The sequence below is a fragment of the Petaurus breviceps genome, unplaced genomic scaffold (genome assembly GCF_028583685.1).
Source record: "Petaurus breviceps papuanus isolate PSGF00001 unplaced genomic scaffold, PetGlider_PUasm1.0 181, whole genome shotgun sequence".
NCBI lineage: Eukaryota > Metazoa > Chordata > Mammalia > Diprotodontia > Petauridae > Petaurus > Petaurus breviceps.
The window spans coordinates 28,696,234-28,717,648 of record NW_027185784.1 but is presented as its reverse complement, the minus strand read 5'-3'; the positions used below and the strand labels follow the sequence as shown (position 1 = coordinate 28,717,648).

The window sequence follows — 21,415 nt, the reverse complement described above, 5'->3', positions numbered from 1 at the left end:
GACAATTAGGGTTAAGTGACTTGCCCAAGGTCACACAGCCAGTAAGTGTTAAATGTCTGAAACCGGATTTGAACTCAGGTCCTCCTGACTCCAGGGTCAGTGCTTTATTCACTGCACCACCTAACCACCCCTCACCCTGACTTCTTAAGGAAGGAAAATGGGTCAGAAACATGTAAAATAGAGGTATGTTTACCCCATGCAGGCTTTGTGTATGTTTATGTATGAACTTTAAACCCTTGATACCCAGGTACCTATTGCTCTGTTCCAATCACACAGAAACTATAAAAAGAAGAGACCTAAATCACTTGTGCATGACTTAGAACTATAGAAGATAATTAGAATTTGAATTGATCTGAGGGTTCACCTAGTCCAATCCCTTTATTTTACTTACAAGGAAATTGAAAACTCAGAGGTAAAAGGGCCTATTCAATGCCATATAGATAGTTATACAGGTGACATTATGATGCTGTGTTTCACTGCTGGTCTAATCATTATTCGAATATAAGACCTATCCAAATTAACCTTTAGTTTAGTTCATACTAATCAGAACATCTCTTTCAAAATGTTTAGAAATGCTATGTTTAATAAGCTATTTTTTCTAACAATTAACTTATAGTTTGGAGAATGCCCAATCTCTCTTCTGAAATCAAGGCAAAATGGTCCAAACTTCAGTTCCATGGCATCTCTCCCATTCTCTACTCTCCCTCAAATATCATTACTGGGGGTTCACGTAGGCATAAAATACTTAAACTCTTATGAAAGCTGAGAGATTGTTTATTGTGTCTCTTTTGGCCATGTTTAAAACCTTTACTATAAAATGCATTTAATAGAAACTCTGAGATAAGAAATCATTAAGAATTGCTAAATGTCACATTAGTATCTCATCAATTTCCTCTTTACTATTTTTTGTTGTACAGTTTGCAATTTGAAAATCATATTTCTTTTTTTTTATTAATTTGTTTATTTCCTTTTAGTTTACAGGATTCAATTCCACAATTCCTTGAATTTCACACTTTGTCCCCCTCCCTCGCCTCCCCCCCATGGCGGCTTATAGTCAAGTATAGGATCTGTAAATACTTTCACATTATACATTAGTCAGGTTATAAGGACGGACTGCACCAGCTGGAATGAAAAATGGTAAAGAGAACATAAAACCAAATAAGAGAAGGAAAAAGATCAGGTATTTTGCTTCCACCTGGATATAAACTTAGCTCTTTCTAGTTCTTTCTCTGGATGCACATATTTCTCTCCATCATGAGTCTTTTGGGAATGACTTATATCACTGCATTGCTCAGAAGAGTCCAGTCTATCAAAGTTGGTCATCACACATACGTTGTGTCTGTAATTGTGTACAAATTTCTCCTGGTTCTATTCTTCTCACTCAACATCAGTTCTTTTAAGGTAAATATGAAGACCGTCTGCTCCTCGTTTCTTATAGCACGATAGTATTCCATAACATGCATATACCACAACTTGTTCAGCCATTCCCCAATTGATGGGCACCCCCTTAATTTCCAATTCTTTGGAAAATCATATTTCTTGATAGAGGAAACATTCCAGCAGAATAAGAGTTGAGTAGTTAGTTCATTTTTGGAGCCACTAATTTTTTCTGCTCGCTGCAGTAAAACTTTTCAGTCTTTAGTATTTGATGTCTTTAACATTTACTGCAAACCTCAACTTGTTCTAAGCTTTAAGCACTTGCACATGCACTGAATGCATGAATCAGTGTATTTGGCTCATGCAAATTCCCTGCATGGGAGAGGATGGAGCACCTGATTTTGGAAGACTCACAATAATGTATGATGGAATTCCATTGGAAAGACTGCAAGGCATGCACTGTTTTCTAGTTCATTTAATGGCTCAGCAGCAGGTAAGACAAAGACTAATCTGACAGTGATGATGACTTTGGGCACAAACTTGGTTAGGTCAATGCAATGTAGAAATTGAGTTAATCTTCAACACTGAGGATGGATAGAAAGTGTACATGCTCTGAGCCATTGGGGGTAGGGTGCAGAATATTTGTACTTTTGTCAATGCTGTATTTTTAGAGTAAATAGCCCTTTGTGAAAGCTAATTCATGTTAAGTGGTTAAATGGAACTGACAATTATTTAATGACTCAACGGAGGGGAAACACAATAGGAAGGGACTTGAACTCTGCTTTAGAGAGAATACCCACTGCAAAACCATTGGGGCAAAGCTAGCACCCAGAAGGGTAGATGCAGTTTGCTTGGTTTTGACAAAGAGAAACAGAGCATGTGAGTTATATATAGCCTTTTTGCTTTATTCTTTGTCCACCATTCCACCTTTTGTATCTGATCTTTTGAAATCTGAGCTTGTCAAAGACTTACATATGAAGCTTAATCAATATCTTTAGTTACCCCCTGTCATTCTTTTTTCATAACATAGCCTTATCAAGTGTTTTGACCACAAAGTGAGTCTGTAATTGTACAAAATGAAGTATATATGTTTGAGAAATCCTGAGAAGGGAGTACACCCCAAATTCGAATTGAGTTTTCAGCAGGAGCTTCACCAGAGGCTCTATTTGCAAGTGATTGCAGGTAAGAAGTGCTAAAAACTGAGCCAGTCAGGGATATGAAGGACCTCAGAGACAATCGAGAATACCAGAAATACAGAATACAGAGGTGCTTTGAATTGTCAGAATGTGAAAAACTGTTTTGTATGTATGAATATGATTTATAAATTAGTACTCATTGTTTATGAATTTTTCTCTTATTTGGGGTATTTTGCATTTATACCATCGTCATTCAGAGTATGCCAAACCTGTTGAGCCAACTTATCCTTTTGTAGTCTTTTGACATAGAAAATACCTATCTTTTTTTCACTCCCTTTTGGAATCTGTTCTTCTAAAGTACATGGTATTTTCCCCATCTTATCTATCACCAATTCTCAGACTAAACACTTTCACACAAGGTGCTCATAATTTCTGCTAAATAATCAATTATTCCTTGCTGGTCAGATAGGCAACTCATCATTCATTTTTCTGTCACTCTTGTTTGTCTCTCACCTAGACAGTTAGATGATACAAAAGACAAAGAGCTGCATGTTGAATCAGGAAGCTGTGTGACCCTGTCCAAGTCACTTAACAACTATCTGTCCTACTTTGCTCAAATGTAAAATGGGGGTAATAAGGGAATCTATCTCCTAAGGTTGTTGATTAAACAAGATAGTATTTTTGAAGTTTTTAACTCAGTCCCCAGCCCATAAAAGGCACTTAATAAATGTTTGGTTTCTTCTACTTTTGATGCTCTCCATCATTCTTTCATTTTCATGTGCCTAGACTCTTAAAAAAAAAAAGGTACTTATCTTTTTGATATAAAATGCCAGTTCCTGTCTTATCTGATCTTTTCTTTTTTCTAAGGTTTCACTGATGCATTTTGTAACAAATAGGCATTATCAAGCAAAAAATAATTCCATTCATGGCTACACACACACACACACACACACACACACACACACACACACACACACACAAACGCGAACGTGCACAGACACACCCCTAAAATTTGCATTGTATTGATCATATTTCTTATAGCTTTCAGAGTCTACTTTTACAATATCACTATTGTGTACATTATTCTCCTATTTCCGATTATTTTATTCTTCATCAATTTATAAAAAGTTTCCCCTTATTTTTCTGGGTTGCAGTAATCAACCCCATCCTATCAAACTGTTGCTTATACTCATTAATTTATTATCTCCCATATCTAGTGAAGAGTTCTATTTCCCTTTCTTATCCATATTTTAAGGATTGGTATATAGAAAGTTAAACTCAACAGCTCTCCTTTTGTCTGTCTTCTTAATTTTGTTCTCTTTCAAATTACTGAATACTTCCACAACTATTTTTTTCAGTTTTAGCTTATTTTTGCTAATTATTTTATTTAGATTTTGGATCTGGACACTTTGCTATCTTCCATTGTATTTTACTCTTGATTCCCTTTTCCTGCTAGTCCTTGTCATGCTTACTGCCACTCTCTAGATTTCTCACTCATTTTTAAGGCTTCTCTTAAATCTTCTGTTTGAATGTCAAATTTTCTTTTCAGCTCATTATTTTCATCAGGAAGGTTGTAGGTTCTCAATTTCATTAAATGTTCATTTTTCCCTGGTAGGATTATACTTCCTTTTGCTGCAAAAATTATTCTTAGTTGTAATCTTGGCTCCTTTGTCTTCCAGAATATAATATTCTAAGTCCTTTGCTTCTTTATAATGGAAACTACTAAATCTCATGTCTTACTGCCAGTGGCTTCATGGCATTTGAATGGTTCTCTCTGCCCACTTGCAGTATCTTTTCTTTGACCTGGAAGCTCTGAAATTTGGCTATAATAACCCTGGGAATTTTCATTTCTGGATCTCTTTCAGGAGTTTATTCATGGATTATTTCAATTTCTGCTTTGCTCTATGGTTCTATGATATCTAGGTGGTTTTGTTTGATAATTTCTCAAAATATGATATCTAGGCTCCTTTTTCTTCTGAAGATGGCCTTCAGGCAGTCTAGTAATTCTTAAATTATTTCTCTTTTTTCCAGGTCATCTGTTTTCAGCAATATTTTATAATTTATTCCATTTTTATGAGATGTTTTCAAGTCATTGTCTTCTTCTTTTGAGCTTTTCTGATTCTTGAACATTGTATCTCTGGTCACTGCCCCATTATAACCACACACGTCTCCACACTGGAACTGTGACCCATAGCCAGGCAGGGGCCTCTACTGTTTAGGACTGCAAGCACTCCTCCCTACTCAGTCACTGTGATTGGCAATGAAACTGCCAAGTGGCCTTGGGTTCTGCACCAAGTGCTAGCCCAAAGGTCCTCTGTAATCTCTTTCTGACAGAGCATTTAATCTTGTTATCATCTCTCAGCACTGAAAACTCTTAGTGATGCTATTGTGGCATTCCATAGTCATTTCCAAGCCCCTAGTTGGTGCTACTTTCATCTCACTCTATTTCTACCCAGCCTCCACTGCAAAGTCCACAGACCCTTTACAGTTTTCCTAAGCTGTACTGGACTGCAAAAATGGCTCACTGTAATTTTTTTTGGTTGATTACCCTACTTAGAATTTGGTTTGATATCCTCTAAAAAGTTGTTTAAGCGCTACGTTGGGAAAGGAAAAATGCTCATTTTCTTCCACCTACATGCATCCACTTATCAATACTATAATTTGTAAACAATTTTAGTAAAAGCCTGTATGATAGAGCATTAAAATATTATGATTTATAAAAATATAAATACTGGGGTTGCATTTTCATTAGTCCTTAAAAATAGCTGACAATAGAGAAGCAAACACAGATGAAGCCAACCTTGGTACTCCATGGTATTGGGCATAAATAGAATATTTTTTCAACCACCACCTTCTTGAGTCTGTTACATTAGAATCAATGACTTCTTGGTCCCCTGGTTTGTTTTGAATGAAAACCTCTTAAAGGTAGATATCCTCACTTGTCAATGACTTCCCTCCAACTTTTCTCTGGCATTTTTCTTTATTCTCTTCTCTCTATCCTTATTAAGACTAATCAAAGAGAAGATATTCTCCCCAGTGCTCAAATGGGCACTGAAAGTGTCTATCCCTGTTTCTGACATTAAAGACAGAAAGAAGGAAAGAAGAAATTTTACTTTATGCCTTACATGTTTTTAGCACAAAACTGTGAATTCCTCTTTCCTGGCAGAATGGAGTTTGTATATACATACATACACACACACACACACACACACACACACACACACATATATATATAAAGCCCTTCCTTAATTTTAAAATACCTTAACCCACTGCCCTGTAAAATAAATTTTTTATCTCTTAATGAATGTTGAATACTCTTTCAGTAAAATCAACATTACAGGATTAGATATAAAAGGATTTTAAAATATTTTCAAAAGCCTATTTGATAATTATTGAATAAATAAGTGAATGAATAAATGAAGTGGTCATCTCCTTATCTGTCTTCAAACTCTTTAAAATGTTCTCACCAGTGCCTTCAAATATTTTGTCTCTTATTTAATTTCTTTAGGACAGTCAGTAATGGAACAACATTTTGGATGCATACTCTTAGGATACATTTTTCCTATTCTTTCAATCCAAGACAGTGGAAAGAACTCTTTATGGTCTGTGCCCAGGTTGTACAATGCAGTTACTCAAATCAGTAAGGATTTACTAAGTGCCCATCATGTCCAAAGCAGGGACATAGTAATTTAATAGATGGAGAGTTAGCTTCAGTAAGGATGACCTTGTCCAAAATCTTACCTCTGACCCACACTAGCTGTTTGCATCTGTGTCAGATATCTAAACTCAGAGAGATCTAGGCAAATCTTCAAGAACATAAGTTGCAGAGAAGATGCTGAACTGTAGGTATTTTTCTTGTCTTGGAGTTCCCTATATTGCTGAATTCATTGGTCCAGTCTTTATTCCTATGTGCATATCACTATATTAGTTACCAAAACACCTAAGAGACTGATAAGTGGCCCTGTTGATAAAGTGTTGGTCCTAGAGTCAGGAAGACCTGAATTCAAGTCCAGCCTTAGACACTTGCTAGCTGTATAACTCTGAACATGACTCTGTATATTTTAATTATCTTAAACTGTAAAATAGGGATAATAATAACACCTATCTCACAGGGTTGTTGTGGAGATCAAGTGAGATGATATTTGTAAAATATCAATTCCCTCCCTCCTTCTCCATCCATAAAGTTGGAAAGACAAACCATAACAGTACATACCTTTAATAGCAAGAAGTGGAAGACATCAGAAACTGGCTCTCTTGTTCTTGAATCTAGAAATGGTTGGAGCTTGCTGGTTATTGTCTGAATCCTATGTATGGGCTGATGCTAGGAAAGGTAAAGAGTCAATTCCCCATCCATGATTCCTAAATCTCTAAAGACTAGGAGAGAGAGAGAGGTCACTAGCTTTCCTGAAATCTAAAGAGTATATTTAGTCATTGACCAGACATTGAATATTGCTATGACAAAGGTGAATATGATCAGTGTTTCCAGGGAGATAATTTTGCATATAATCTGTGATTAAATCAAGCAGGAATTAGGGTAATTAAAACATAATTTTTTCAAACACTTATTAATCACAAAGTTTCAAGTACTATGGCATGAACATAATCACAAAGTCATTATACTATTTTTATGTTCCAACAGTTTATATTTATCCTTAATTTTTGAGAATTGCAGAAAAATTGCATCTTTGATGTAATATTTCCAAGAACAATCATTTCTCTGAATCATTATTTGTCTGATAGGGTCAAAGGGCATTTATATCTACTCTGCATTGTAAAATTATTCTGTAATGTCTCAGCATTTTCTTATCACTTTGGTCCTTCTGTGCCTCGGTTCATCAAGTATATGCATAACTCCAGATGACTTCCCTTCTTACCAGCTCAATAGACAAAAATATTACTGTTCTCAGGGGCATCTTTTTGTTTGACTGGTGTCAGTCATTTTGGTAGGTTATTTTTGTATTTTCTTCAGAAACTTGGCAACTTTTAAAAACTATTTACACAGTTTGACAAAGAGAAAAAAGACACATGTAGATACACAGATTCTCCTTTGCCCAACTTAGTTGTATAAAATCTGATTTTAAGTTGCCACTCAAAGGACAATCATCACAGTTTTTGAATGATAATCCACAGTTCATGTAGGTGGTCAAGTCTTTCATAATTATCTCTCCTTCCCCAAAACCCTCTCCAGAGCACCTTTTACTTCATTGTTCCTCAGACTATAAATAAGGGGGTTTAGCATGGGGTTAAACAGGCTATGGAATAAGAGGAGATATTTCTGCTGCCCTTTGGAGTCCCCATGATTGGGCCCAATGTACATAATGATGGCGGTGCCATAGAAGAGTCCTACTACACAGAGATGGGAGGAACAGGTGGAAAAGGCTTTCTGTCTGCCCTCTCTTGACTGGATATGCAAGACTGCCCAGATGATTCGTATATAGGAGATCACAATTGAGGAAAAAGGCCCCACCAACACAGAAGCAGCCCCAGCCAAGACCAAGATTTCATTGGTATGGGTGTCAGCACAGGCAAGTTTGAGAATAGCTATAATTTCACAGAAAAAGTGGTTGATTTTCTGGGGACCACAGAAAGGCAATGGCAATAATAAAAATAGGTGGACAAAGGCCAAAAGGCATCCAAGAACCCAAGAGGTCAGTGCTAGAGTGATACATACCCTCCAGCTCATGATGACAGAGTATCTGAGGGGGTGGCAAATTGCTACATATCGATCATAAGACATTACCACTAGTAGGAGACATTCTGTGTGGGCAAAAGTCAAAAAGAGAAAAGTTTGTGTTATACATCCTGCATAGGAGATGGGCTTGACTGGGTCCAGTAGGTTTGCCAGCATCTGGGGCACAGTGTTGCAGGCATAGGAAATATCAACAATGGCCAAGTGTGAGAGGAAGAAGTACATGGGGGTGTGGAGTCTGGCCTCCACACAGATGAGTCCTAAGATTACTCCATTCCCCATTAGGGTGAAGACATACAGCAGAGAAAAGAGCCCAAAGAGGAACTTACGCATGTCATGTCCAACAGGAAATCCCATCAAGATGAATTCTCTGACCACTGTCTGATTGTTTGCTGTACTTCTGTGACAGAGACAAAGAGATTGCCAAGGTCCAGTAAATAAAGATGTCTATATTGAGCTTAGTCTTATTTATTTGGTATGTGTAACACTTTCAATGACCTTTCTGTGACATTATTGAATTCTTCAAAACTCAATTTCTGTTCAAATGATATTTTATTCCCAAAGACCCCAGCTACTAGAAGAAGGACTCACTATTTGACAGAAATTTCTTGGCAAAGCAGAAAGAAGTCTGACAGAAATTAGCTTTATTCCAAGAATTAACATCATATACAAACTTCCAAATGGATTCATGACTAAGCTATACAATGCCACATAATATTAAAAACCAGAAAATCAGTGAAGGAAATATGTATTGAAACTATGGATAAGAGATGAATCCATGAAAATATATGATGGACAACATTGATTATGTAAAATTCAAATGATTTTGCAAAAACAAATTCTGAGGTAGATTGGAAATAGTTGATTAGGAAAAAAAATCTTTCTAGCAAATTCTGAGAAAAGCCTAATTTCTAAGATATGAAATGAATTGTTTCAAATATATAAGAATATGAACCTTTCCCCAGATGATAAATGGTGAAAGATATGAATAATCAACACTCAAAGAAAGAAATTGAAGATAAAAATAGGCATACAAAACTACAAATTTTATAATAGAAATATGAAAACCAACAAATTTGAGATTCCTGCTCTTATGCATCAAATTGGAAAAAATGATCCAAAAAGGAAAAATGAAAATTTATCAGAGGAAGTTAGGATAAACAGGAACACCAATTAATGATTGGTGGAGTTATGAATAAATCCAGTCATTCTGGAAAGAAATTTAAACTATACTCAAATATCACTAAATTGTGTATATCTATTAATTCTTTAATATTACTACTAGACCTATACCTCAAAGAGATCAAAGACAGAAGAAAAGTACCTATATGTCAAAATATTTATAGCTGCTTTTTTTTGGTGGTAAAGAACTTAAGGGGCTTGCTTCCCACTTGGGAATAGTTGAACAAATATGGTATGAATTTCTAATGGAACATCACTGCATTTTAAAAATGATTATAGGAATTGTTTTGGATAAACGGGAAAATTTGTATGAAGTGATCCAATGAAGTGAGCATATAACCCAGAGAGAAATTTATGTAATAACAATGACATAACAGAAAAAACCCACTAAGATACACACACACACACACACACACACACACACACACACACATATATATATATATATCCTTTTGGAGGGTAATTGGGGTTAAGTAACTTGCCCAAGGTTACACGGATAGTTGGTTTTTGTTTTTTTTGTTTTTTTAATGTGGGTGTTAAGTGTCTGAGGCCGGAAACGAACTCAGGTCCTCCTGACTCTAGGGCCGGCGCTTAACTCACTGCACCACTTAGCTGCCCCACTAAGAAATATTTTAAAAGTATGATCAATGTCCTCCTTGATTCCATAGAACTAGTCCTGAAAAATGCTGCCCACATCCTGACAATGAAGTGATGAACTCAAGGTATAGAATGAGACACTTATTTTCAGATATAGCAAATTGGAGACTTGTTTTGTGTAACAGTGGAGATCTTAGGGGGAGGGCAAGGCAGTGGAACTGGGACTGGGGATTGTGTGGACTACCCTCTTTATTCCACCAACAGCTCCTACTGTACAAGAAGATATATAACAAATATGAAATTTTACCTTAACAAACAACTGAAGTTTGCCTGTGGAAGTGGGTGCAGGGAGGGGTATAGCTTGTGAGTTACTGTGAAGTTGTGTTATACCATGTTGAAAGGCAACAGAAGCAGTTAATTGAAGCAGTTGGTAGAGAATAGAGGTATGTATGTTATGTTCAGTGGTTTAGCTGGAGCAACTTTTCTGTTTCTCATTAACAAAACCAAAGCAAGCATTACAGCAGAACCGATTGTATTTTTTTTTGCTTTGCAATTTAATTTTTCATTTTCTATTTTTCTTGCTACTTTCTCATGACATTTTATTTCAGTAAATAACTTGGGTTTAGAGAATGCTTAAATATGATATAATTCCATTCAACAATCCTTTAACATCTCCCATGTCCAACATACTCCAATAAAAAAATGAAAATACAAAGAGAGATAAAATAGAGATTGATCCCAAGGAACATTCAACCTCATGGGAGTAAATGACTATGATTTAAGGAGAGGTGTGAAATGAGTAAGAGAGAGGAGCTGATAAAGTGATTTGAGAAATTTGAGGAAGATATCCAAATCTGAATAGCTTTCTTTACACCTCAGAACTTAGCAGTTTGATAGGGACAAAAAGAATTAAAGCCTCTCTTCCACAGCTGACATCTAACACTCTTACTTAATGTATTCTCAGAGTGGTCATTTCATTTCTTAGCAGAGAAGAATAATAGTAGACTTCAATGGTCTAGTAAATTTTCGAAGATTTTATTTCTTAGATGTACTAGGGTCAAGGGGAATTGAAAAGCTTAGGACAGAATAGCTTCTTTCATGGCTCTTCATTTGGATTGATTGCAGCATATTGCACTTCTATTGGAAATTCCCTCACCATGTAGCTCTTTGACCCTTCTTTGTTTCATCACTGACTCTGAAAGTCCTGAGATATCACCACCACCATAGATATAGCATGGTCATGAGAATATATTCTGTGAAGGACCTATAACCCTAGCCCAACTTCTGTGAACCCAGAATCAGAGCCTGAGAATGGGTCTGCTAAGAAGTAGCTTCTTAATCTCCATCCCAGGACTGGTAATTTATACTATCCTGGGTCACCCAATCAACCTATGAGCCTCCATCTAGTGAATGAAACATTTATACTTACAGTGTTGTTAGTATCATTCTTTTCTAGTTTGTTAGATATGCAAGTCTCAGACAAGTAGGAAAAGCATGTGAAAACTGGGGCTGGAGATTCAGCTCCCACCAGAATCTACTGGGGGAGAATTTCAGTTTTAGGAGGCCTTACTGTCCAGGTAGATAAGGACCAAGGTAGTATTCAGGGACTTCCTCACTGATATACACAGAAGTAAAGGTTTTATTCTTTACACAGTTCAACACAAACTCATCCCTAGATAATTCAAAAGATTGAAAGTAATTGGAGGGTCTATTGAACCTCATATCCAACTACTTTCTCATTGCAAAGGAACCAAGAATTATCTGTTTCAGTCTCTCAGGATCCCAGCAGGATGATTTCAGGGGAATAGGAAAGAGTCCTGTTGATAACTCACAGGATAAACACTGGAAACTTCAACAAAAGCAAGTCATAATCTTTCAAGACAATAATTAAATTCCCCTGACATTTCATGACTACTGAGATTACACCAACTCCAGAATCGCATAAGTGAATTCATTATAAACTAGGGGAAATAGATTCAGAGGGCCACTGGAGTTTGGCACTAATTTCTGATACTCATCCTTTCTCTCTATTTTGGCCTGAGCCCCTTACTACACTGTAGTTGCAATAAAAAGAAAGAATTTGAATCCACAATCTCTGGCAAGTGAATAACTTTATGCAAGCAAATGAGTTCTAGGGTCCCAATGGAGCTTGTTAGATGCTATTAGAGCATTTTATTGGGTCACAGATCACTTAGGAAAATTTCTCTTTCCAAAATTTCCATTTTGTGAAATTTATACTGGGATATACATCCCTTTCCAAAAGGGATGAAATTCTATAATACCAGAATCCCCCAAATCTTGTCCTCTAACCACTAGAATAGTAGGTAATGGATACAAGTGGTGTCCACAGAAGATACAGTTCAGGAGAACTAAGAAATGGGGATGTTTCCGTTTGAATTTTTAAAAACCCACACCTTCAAGACTAAAAAAAAACATAAAAACCCCCTTCTTTTGTTATGCCCACATGTACCTGTGGTCAAGTATTATTTTATTAATTGGATAAATATTTTAAATAAATAATCTATAAACAAACAAATTCACATGAGAATGAGAGATTTAATTGCCTAAGTTTTTTTTGGAAAGAACTCAAATTTAATTTGATATAATCACCTTGTTTGGTGCTAATTTGGTATAATCCATTTGGCAGAGATGCTCATTGATATCAATGAAGGAGGAGTTAAACCTATTTTGTGGAAAATGTTCAATCCTATTTTTCAGTATCTTTCTAAGTTCGGCCTTATCTACAGATAAGTGGTGACTACTTTTGGCCACATCTCAGCTGCTCCCCATTTCAAAGTTTCTTCTACCAAAGCTCTTATTAATTTAAAACTTTCTTCCCTCAATTGGACATTCATAGGAGCAACAACCAGTCTTTATTTTTTTCCCTCTCCACTCTCTACCACCCTGCCCCTTGACATCTAGGTCATAAAAGAAAATGCATATTTCTCCAGGAATGCCCTCTATTTCTCTCTTACACCTTTTAATTTCATAGGGAGAGGAGTAACACTTGGGTAATTCTTTTTTCCCCTAAATTCCTTATGTGGCATCATTTAAGAACCCATCACCATCCTGGCTGCTATCTCCTTCATGAACATATATTTGACAACCTATCTCTTTAAATGTTATTACCATCAATAGCCAATTGCTCTAATGATATGAAGAGGCAGTTTTCAAGGAAGAAATGCTAGCTATCAAGAATCATAAAAATCAATCACCAAACACTTACTAAGTGCTGACTGTTTACCAGGCTAGGGAATGTGAGGGGAAAATGTAAGTTCAAGGAGTTTGTATTTTTTAATTGAAGATACAACCTATACATGAAATAGTACATATAGGATAAATACATAACCATATCATCAGAGCAGAAGGTACCAGCAAGCATGTGGACTGGGAAAGATCTGCCACAGGAGATAGCATTTGAGCTGAATCTCAAATGAAGCCAGGGTTTCTAAGAGTCAGACATTGGGAAGAAGAGTGTTCCATGGACACTCTTATAGACATCCAATGCAAAGGGATTGAGATGAGAGATGGAGAACGACAACAACAAAAGAAAACAGAAATTACACTTGTATGTTTGGACCATAGCTTGAATGGTGGAGATTAATGTATTAAAAGACTGAAAAAAGATAAAAGGAGACCATGTTTTTAAAATCTTTAAAAGTCTAGCAGTTTTTATTTGAGTCTAGAGGAAATAGTTTAGAGTTTCCTGAGTGGGGGCATGACAAGGTCGGATTTCTTCTTTAAGGAAATCACTTATATAGATAATATTTATATAGTGTATTAATATAGGCAAAGCATATTTTATAAATACTATCTTGTTTTATCTTCACAACAAGACTAAGATAGTTGTTAATATTATCACTGTTTTGTAAATGAGGCAACTGAAGATGAAAGATGTTAAATGAGATGCCCAGAATCACATAGCTAGTAAATGTCTAAGGCAGAATTTGAACTCAGGTTTTCTGACTTCATATCAAGCACTCAGTTCATCATGTTTTCTACCTGTCTATTATTATGTACATAAAATATTACACAAACTGTGCTAGGCACTAGGAATAAAAATAGAGCAGATAGCCTCTGCTTTCAAGGGGTTTATATTCTACTAGAGTGATATAAATATATTCACAGGTAACTAAATATAGAATATATGAAAAAAATCCCACAAAGTTTGGGGGAGGAGAAACAATAACTGAAGGAATTAGGAAAGTCTTCAAGGAAGTGGCACTTAAGAAAAGCCTAGGAGGTATAACAAATAGAGGACAGAAGAACATTCTAGACACAGGTGACAGTTTGTACAAAGGCAAGGAGGTGGGAGGATGAATGTCACATATAGGGAACAGCTAATTGGCCAGTTTAACTGGAACATAGAATGCAGGATTAGAAGAGGGTGTAACCCTGTTAGAAAGATAGATCAGAGTCAGATTATAAAGTGTTTTAAACTATGAAGAGGGGAGTTCTTATTATATCTATAGGCACTGGGGAACCATTGAAGCTTCTTGATCAGGGAAGTGACATAATAATATCTGTTCTTACAGAATATCAAATTTGGTAGCTGTATGGAAATGGGTTCTAGAGGGTAGAGGTTGGAAGCAATAGTTCAGGCAACAGGTGATGATGAGTGCCTGCAATATGGTGGCTGTGGTATAAAAAAGGATGAGGGAAAGGCAAAAATGAAAATGAGAAAGTAGAATCAACAAAACTTGACAATTGTTTAGATACCAGGGACAATGTGAATTAAGAGTGGAGGATGACTTCTAGGTTAGGAACCTGGATGCCTTGAAGGTAGTAATTTCTTGGACAAGAAAAAGAAGTTAGGATGAGAAGCAAGTTGAGGAGGAAATATAATAAATTCTGTTTTGACTTTATTGAGTTTGAGATGGTTGTGGTCATACAAATGAAGATATCACTAGAACATTTGTAATCGTGTAAATAAACCTTAGGAAAGAGATGAGGGCTAGCTAAATAAATTAGTGAGTCATCTGAATAGAAAATATATGGGACTTGAAATCAAAGAGTAGAAAGTATAATCCCTTTCCCTAGTGTTGATTTATATAGACCTGAGTTAAGTATGTCCAAAAGAAAGTGGCATTTCATAAAACATAATAAGTACAGTAGAACCAAATATGAGGCTGCTTCCTGTCAATCATGCTTTGCTTGCCAGAATACCTCAACTATAAATGCTGATGGGTGTCTATGGCTCTAGGTCTATATATACACATCTGTTTCTATATCAACTCATCTATTACTTTAAAACCTGAGAATTTGTTTTACCAGCATGTCTCTCTGTGAATAATTTCCTCAGGTCCAGAATATTTCTATGAGACAATAGGGAGAGGCAAATTTTTCCAGATTACATCGCTCATATTAGAAAGACATTTAGCAACTCCTGCAAAATTCCTCAGGGTAACTTGGGTATACATTAAAAGTATTATTATAAGTTCAAAAATTCAACATCTATGGTATCCCATCATTGATGGCAATCGTTACTGTTCCATTTATATCATATCTATAAGAATTTCATGAAGAAACAATGGCAATGTCTTATTTTACTGATTAGTATAGAAATTACATGCAGGATATATCATATGTACACACAGTGTTGGAATAGGTAAACCCTTCATACATAAGTAAATTACCATAAAAGAACAATGAAACTTCTCATATACACAATAGTTAACAATCACACATCACAACATCATGTACATACAACAAACGCATAAGAAAATAAATAAGAAAAGCATTAAACAGAAACTGTGAACCAATAGTTCACTGATAAAACATCATACACCAGCCAATGAAGTTATTTCTAAATCATCCATAACTTGTAGAAAAAAAATTTGTTTTCATCTGGCAATATATGTATGTATTTCTCCAACTTTAGTAATATCCTAAATTAGTTTGATCACTGACCAGAAAGGTCTCATCATTCTGAAATTTTCTGACATATTTGAACTCATAATTGATTTATTTGAGGCTCTAGGATTGTTGTTAGTGTTCATAGACCTACAGGCCTGCATTTCCAAACCTGAGGTCAGATATGGTTAAGGCTGGTTATTAGTATGCTTGAACATTCTTAACTGCCTCTGTATCATATGGGTCTCCATAGAGGAAGCAGGAGTGAGGAAATAATCTCCCTCTGGGTTCACCCATCCCCAAATTCTCATTAAAGACCAAACCCATCATTTAATTCTGATTTATAATTTCTCATCAAAATCATTACCTTTAGAGTCACTTTCTGGTTAAGAAGCTCCCTTTACAACTGGCAAATGATCTCTTTTCCCCTGAAAGTTTGTCCTTCATTTCTGTAAAGCCAAGCATGAGCAGCTTTCCAGAGGACTGCTACCATGAACAGCTTCAAGGTTCTGATTACATAGTATAGTGAACTCTATTTATTCAACAGTAAATTAAGGTAAAACATTTGTAGAAATCAAAATACAGCTTTCACAATGTTATGACATAAAAACTTATCACTAAAATGGCCACATAGTTTTCACCAAAGTGGCCAAATAGTTTTAAGCAAAGGATAACATTTATTTGGTAACTCAATCATTTAGTAAGTCCTTAATTCAATCCTTATGAGGCAAGCCTCCTTAAGGGACACAAAGTACAAAGGTCAAGGTTCTCCACCCCTTGGTCACATTGTCTTAATCTCTCAATCAAAAAGTCTTCTTTCTTTGTATTTGGAGATTAGTTTCCAATCATGCTGAAAAGGTACAGGAAACAGGGTACAAAGTCATCCACCCCTAGGCCACAGTAAATCATGATCTTCTCAGTTTGCATTAAATACTCAAGGAGAGGTCTTTTCATCTTGTCTTGAGGCAAGCTCTCAGTTTCCATGTTCCTCTTCCATGGTCCCAGCTCCTGCCCGAATCTACCCAACTGTCACCTGAGTTCAAAGGCAGACAGCTCTCAGTTCCTTGTCCAGCTCCTTATGCAGTTCCTGTTCCATATTGAAGCTCACAGTGTCTAACCCACCTCAAGTCCTTCACAGTTCTGTTCCTGGGAAGACAAAGCTTAACAAAGCCACAATATCATTCATTCACATTGCCAGCACCATCATCAATTCAATTTCTGCCTGTGAAATCAACAAAGGCCCAGGAACAAGGTCTGAGAAATCAACAGAAATCATCAGTATAGTCCCAGGACCTCTGAAAACATCAGTAAGACCCTCCTCCAGGATTTCTGTAAACATACAATAAGAAAATCCTCTTTTAGGGTTTCTGAACCAACAGTAAGGTCCCAGGGCTTCTGTAACAACAGCAACATCCTCTATCAGCAGACAAATCTGACAAAGTAATATTAAAACAGACAGACAAAGTACTGGCACCACAGTGTAAAGCCAAGCATAAGCAGTTTTCCAGAGGACTACGGGTTTGAACAGCTTTTCAAAGTTCTGATTACACAGTATAGTGAACACTCTATTCAATAACAAATCAGAGCAAAACATTCACAGAAGATCAAGGTATAGCATTCACAATGTTACAAATTATCACGGAAAATAAAAATACAGCATTCACAACAGCTTATCACTAAAATGGCCACATAGTTTTCACCATAGTGGTCACAAAGCTTTGAACAAAAAGCAATCATTTAGTAACTCAATTGTTCAATCATCTCAATCATTCAATAATCCTTAAGGAGGTTTGCCTCCTTAAAGGACACCAAGTACAATAGTCAAAGTTCTCCTCTCTCTCTTTTCCCCCAAACTCCCTCCCTCTCTCCCTCACTCTCCTTCATTTTCTCTCCCTTTTGAGAAAGAACTTTTTATTGTTTTGAGATAAATGAAAAGATTACGCAGTTCTGAAGAAGTGATTTTAGTATTGTATATTGAATTTCATTAACACTGAATATTGGCCATCTTTTAATGGGCAACTGATTCTTTCTGACCTTCTCCTAGGAGTAAAATAAAAATACTCATGTTGATTGGAATGCTGGGAAAACTGAAAAGCATCAAGGAAGAAATTATGTTTAGACCATTATCTTTCAATATATGCCATTAATAAGGTCAAACTGGGATGTGTGACTACTTGAATATTGAAGGGCACAGTGTAGTAACTTTAAAAGAGAACCAAATCAGACTTCTTTTGTAGCTATGAATAGGAGAATTCTTTCTCCCCCTCATTTTAATAGTATTTTCCCCATTACATGTCAAGATGATTTTTAACATTCATTTTTACAAGATTTGAAGTTCCAAATTTTTCTCTCTATCTTCCTTCTCTCTCCTCTTACTATATATAATGGTGGACAATTTGATATAGGTTATGCAAGAGTTATCACATAAAACATATTTCTATATTATTCACAGTTGTGAAAGAAGAAACAGATGAAAAGAAAGAAAGAAAACATGAAAAAGAATAACACAAGTGAAAAAAGTATATGTCCATTGGCATTCAAAGTCCATAAGTTCTTTATCTGGATGTGGATAGCATTTTCCCTCATTAATTCTTTGTACTTGTCTTGTATCATTTTGTTGCTGAGAATAGCTGATCATCACATGATGTTGATACAGTGTGCATTCTTTTCTTGGCTTTGCTCATTTTACTTTGAATCAATTTGTACAACTCTTTCCAATTATTTTTCTCTGAAATCTACTTGTTCATTTCTTATTGCACAATAGTATTCCATTGTATTCATTTTTTTCAATCATTTCAGATTTTTCAGTCATTCCCCAATTCATGGGCATCCTTGCAATTTCCAATATTTTGTCACCACAAAAAAAGGCTGCCATAAATATTTTTGCGCATGTAGATCCTTTTTCTTTTTTTTAATGATCTCCTTCAGATACAGACCTAGCAGTGGTATTGCTGAAACAAAGAATATGCAGATTTGGGCTTAGCTCCAAATTGCTCTCTAGAATGGTTGGATCAATTCAATTAGGAGAAGAGCTCTTAAAGAATCAAGAGATAAAGATTATCATACAAGATGAAACACATAATTCCAGGTACATGAACTTAAAAGTGCTTCATGAACAAAAATTGAAGTTAGGATATGCAGGGAAACATTTAAAAGGGAGGGAGCTTACCTTTGTAGCAAATTTATCTGAGAAAGTCTGATATCCAAAATATATAAGGAACTAATAAGTATATAAGACCAAGAGCTATTTCATTTTTTAAACATGCATTTTATTTTTTTCTTATTTTTTATACCACATTTTGAGTTTCAAATTTTCTCCCCATTTTTCCCCTACCCACCGCCCCAAAATAGCAGTCCCACAGGAAATCCCCTCGTCCAATCTGCTCTCTCCCATATTTTCTCCCATGCCCCTTTCGACTTTTCCAGTGGATCTCTATGCCCCAGTGCTTGTATATCTTATTTCCCAATTACATGTAAAATAGTAATAATAATAATATATATGAGTATTTGATTTTAAAACTTTGAATTCCAGATTCATTCCCTTCCTCCCTTGTCTCCCACCCTTACTGGGAAGATAAGCAGTTCAGTATAGGTTGTACATGTATGGCTAATGCAAAACAATAAAATAGTAGATATATTGTAAAAGACTGACTGTATTTCCCTCCCTTCTATGCCACCTCCAACTTGTTCTGTTCTCTACTTTGATCCCATCCCTTTTCAAAAGTAGGTGCTCCTGGGTGGCCAGGTAGCACAGCGAGCAAGAGCATGGGCCCCAGTGTCGAGACGACCCAGGGATCGAATCCGGGCTCAGACACTTAGCACCCACCCAGAAACACCTGGCCGTGTAACCCCAAGCAAGTCACTCAACCCCAATTGCTTAGGTGTCCAGATAGCTCAGTGAGCAAAAACACCGGCCCCAGTGTTGGGATGACCCAGGGATTGAATCCAGGCTCAGACACTCAGCATCACACCCAGAAACAACTGGCTGTGCAACCCTGAGCAAGCCACTTAAACCCAATTACTTAAAAAAATGTGGGTGCTCCAAACTTCCCTCCCCCCCAGACTGCCCTCCCTTCCATTATCCCCTGTCTCATCCCCTTCCCCCCCACTCTACTGGAGGGTGAGATACCCTATTTAGTGTGTATTTCATTCCCTCCTCAAGTCAAATTCAATGGGAATAAGGTTAACCCATTCCCTTTTGCCTTCCTATTCTTCCCCTCCATGTAACCATTTCCCTTGCCTCTTCTACATGAGATAGTTTACCCAATTCTGTCTCTCCCCATCTTCTCTCATTATATTCCTCTCTCACCTCTTAATTTCACCTTTTAAGTATCATCCTTTCCTGTTAAATTGGTCCTGTGCACTCTATCTATGTATACCTGTAAACATATATACACATATTCACATACGTATTCATATGCCCATATACCCTCATATATATATATTCCCTTCAACTATTGAGAAAAGTTTCATAAGTTACAATTGTTTTTCCATGTAGGAATGTTAATAGTTCAACTTTGATAAGTTCCTTATGATTTCTTTCCCCTGTTTACCTTCTCATGCTTCTCTTGCTTCTTGTATCTGACTGTCAAATTTTCTATTCAATTCTGGTTTTTTCAGCAAGAATGCTTGAAAATTCTCTATTCCACTGAATGACCATATTTTCCCCTGAAACATGATACTCAGTTTTGCTGGGTAGGTGACTCTTGGTTTCAATCCTAGCTCCTTTGACCTCTGCAATATCATATTCCAAGCCCTTCGATCCCTCAGTGTAGAAGCTGCCAGATCCTGGGTTATCCTGATTGTGTTTCCACAGTATTCAAATTGTTTCTTCCTGGCTGCTTGTAATATTCTCTCCTTAATCTGGTTATTCCAGAACCTGGCTATAATATTCCTAGGAGTTTTCTTTTGGGGATCTTTTTCAGGAGGTGATCGGTGGATTCTTTCAACCTCTATTTTGCCCTCTGGTACTAAAACATCAGGGCAGTTTTCTTTGAGAACTTCCTGGAGGATGATTTCTAGGTTCTTACTTTCATCATGGCTTTCAGGTAGTCCAATAATTTTTAAATTATCTCTCCTGGATCTATTTTCCAGGTCAATGGTTTTTCCCATGAGATATTTCACATTGCCTTCTATTCTTTCATTTGTTTGGATCTGTTTAACAGCATCTTGATTTCTCATAAAGTAATTAGCTTCCATTTGCTACAATCTAATTCTTTTTTTTAAGCAATTGGGGTTAAGTAACTTGCTTAACATTACACAGATAGTTATTTCTGGGTGTGGTGCTAAGTATCTGAGCCCAGATTCGATCCCCAGATCATCCAGACACTGGAGTTGGTGCTCTTACTGGCTGAACCACCTGGCCACCCCTAAACAATTGGGGTTAAGTAACTTGCTCAAGTTTACATGGCCAGGTATTTCTGGCTGGGTGCTAAGTGTCTGAGCCCGGATTCAATCCCCAGGTCATCCCAACACTGGAGCCAGTGCTCTTACTCGCTGTGCTACCTGGCCGCCCCACTCCAATCTAATTCTGAAGCAATGATTCTCCTCATTGAGCTTTTGAGATTCTTTTTCCATCTGC

General features: G+C 36.5%; 1 protein-coding gene and 1 long non-coding RNA gene across 2 annotated transcripts in view; one reads left to right on the top strand and one right to left on the bottom strand.

Moving 5' to 3' along the window:
• The window catches only part of LOC138160715 (uncharacterized), a 239,240-nt gene that overhangs the window by 148,464 nt on the left and 69,361 nt on the right, over positions 1-21,415 (top strand). The gene's annotated exons all lie outside the window — the stretch shown is intronic.
• Positions 7,365-9,164, bottom strand: LOC138160713 (olfactory receptor 2A7-like). The gene has a single exon (XM_069087473.1). The coding sequence runs from the start codon at positions 8,557-8,559 to the stop codon at positions 7,672-7,674; it is 888 nt and encodes a 295-aa protein (XP_068943574.1). The 5' UTR covers positions 8,560-9,164; the 3' UTR covers positions 7,365-7,671.

Excerpts from the sequence above, each read along its gene's own strand:
- LOC138160713 (XM_069087473.1), bottom strand. The coding sequence starts at position 8,559 with ATGGGATTTCCTGTTGGACATGACATGCGTAAGTTCCTCTTTGGGCTC.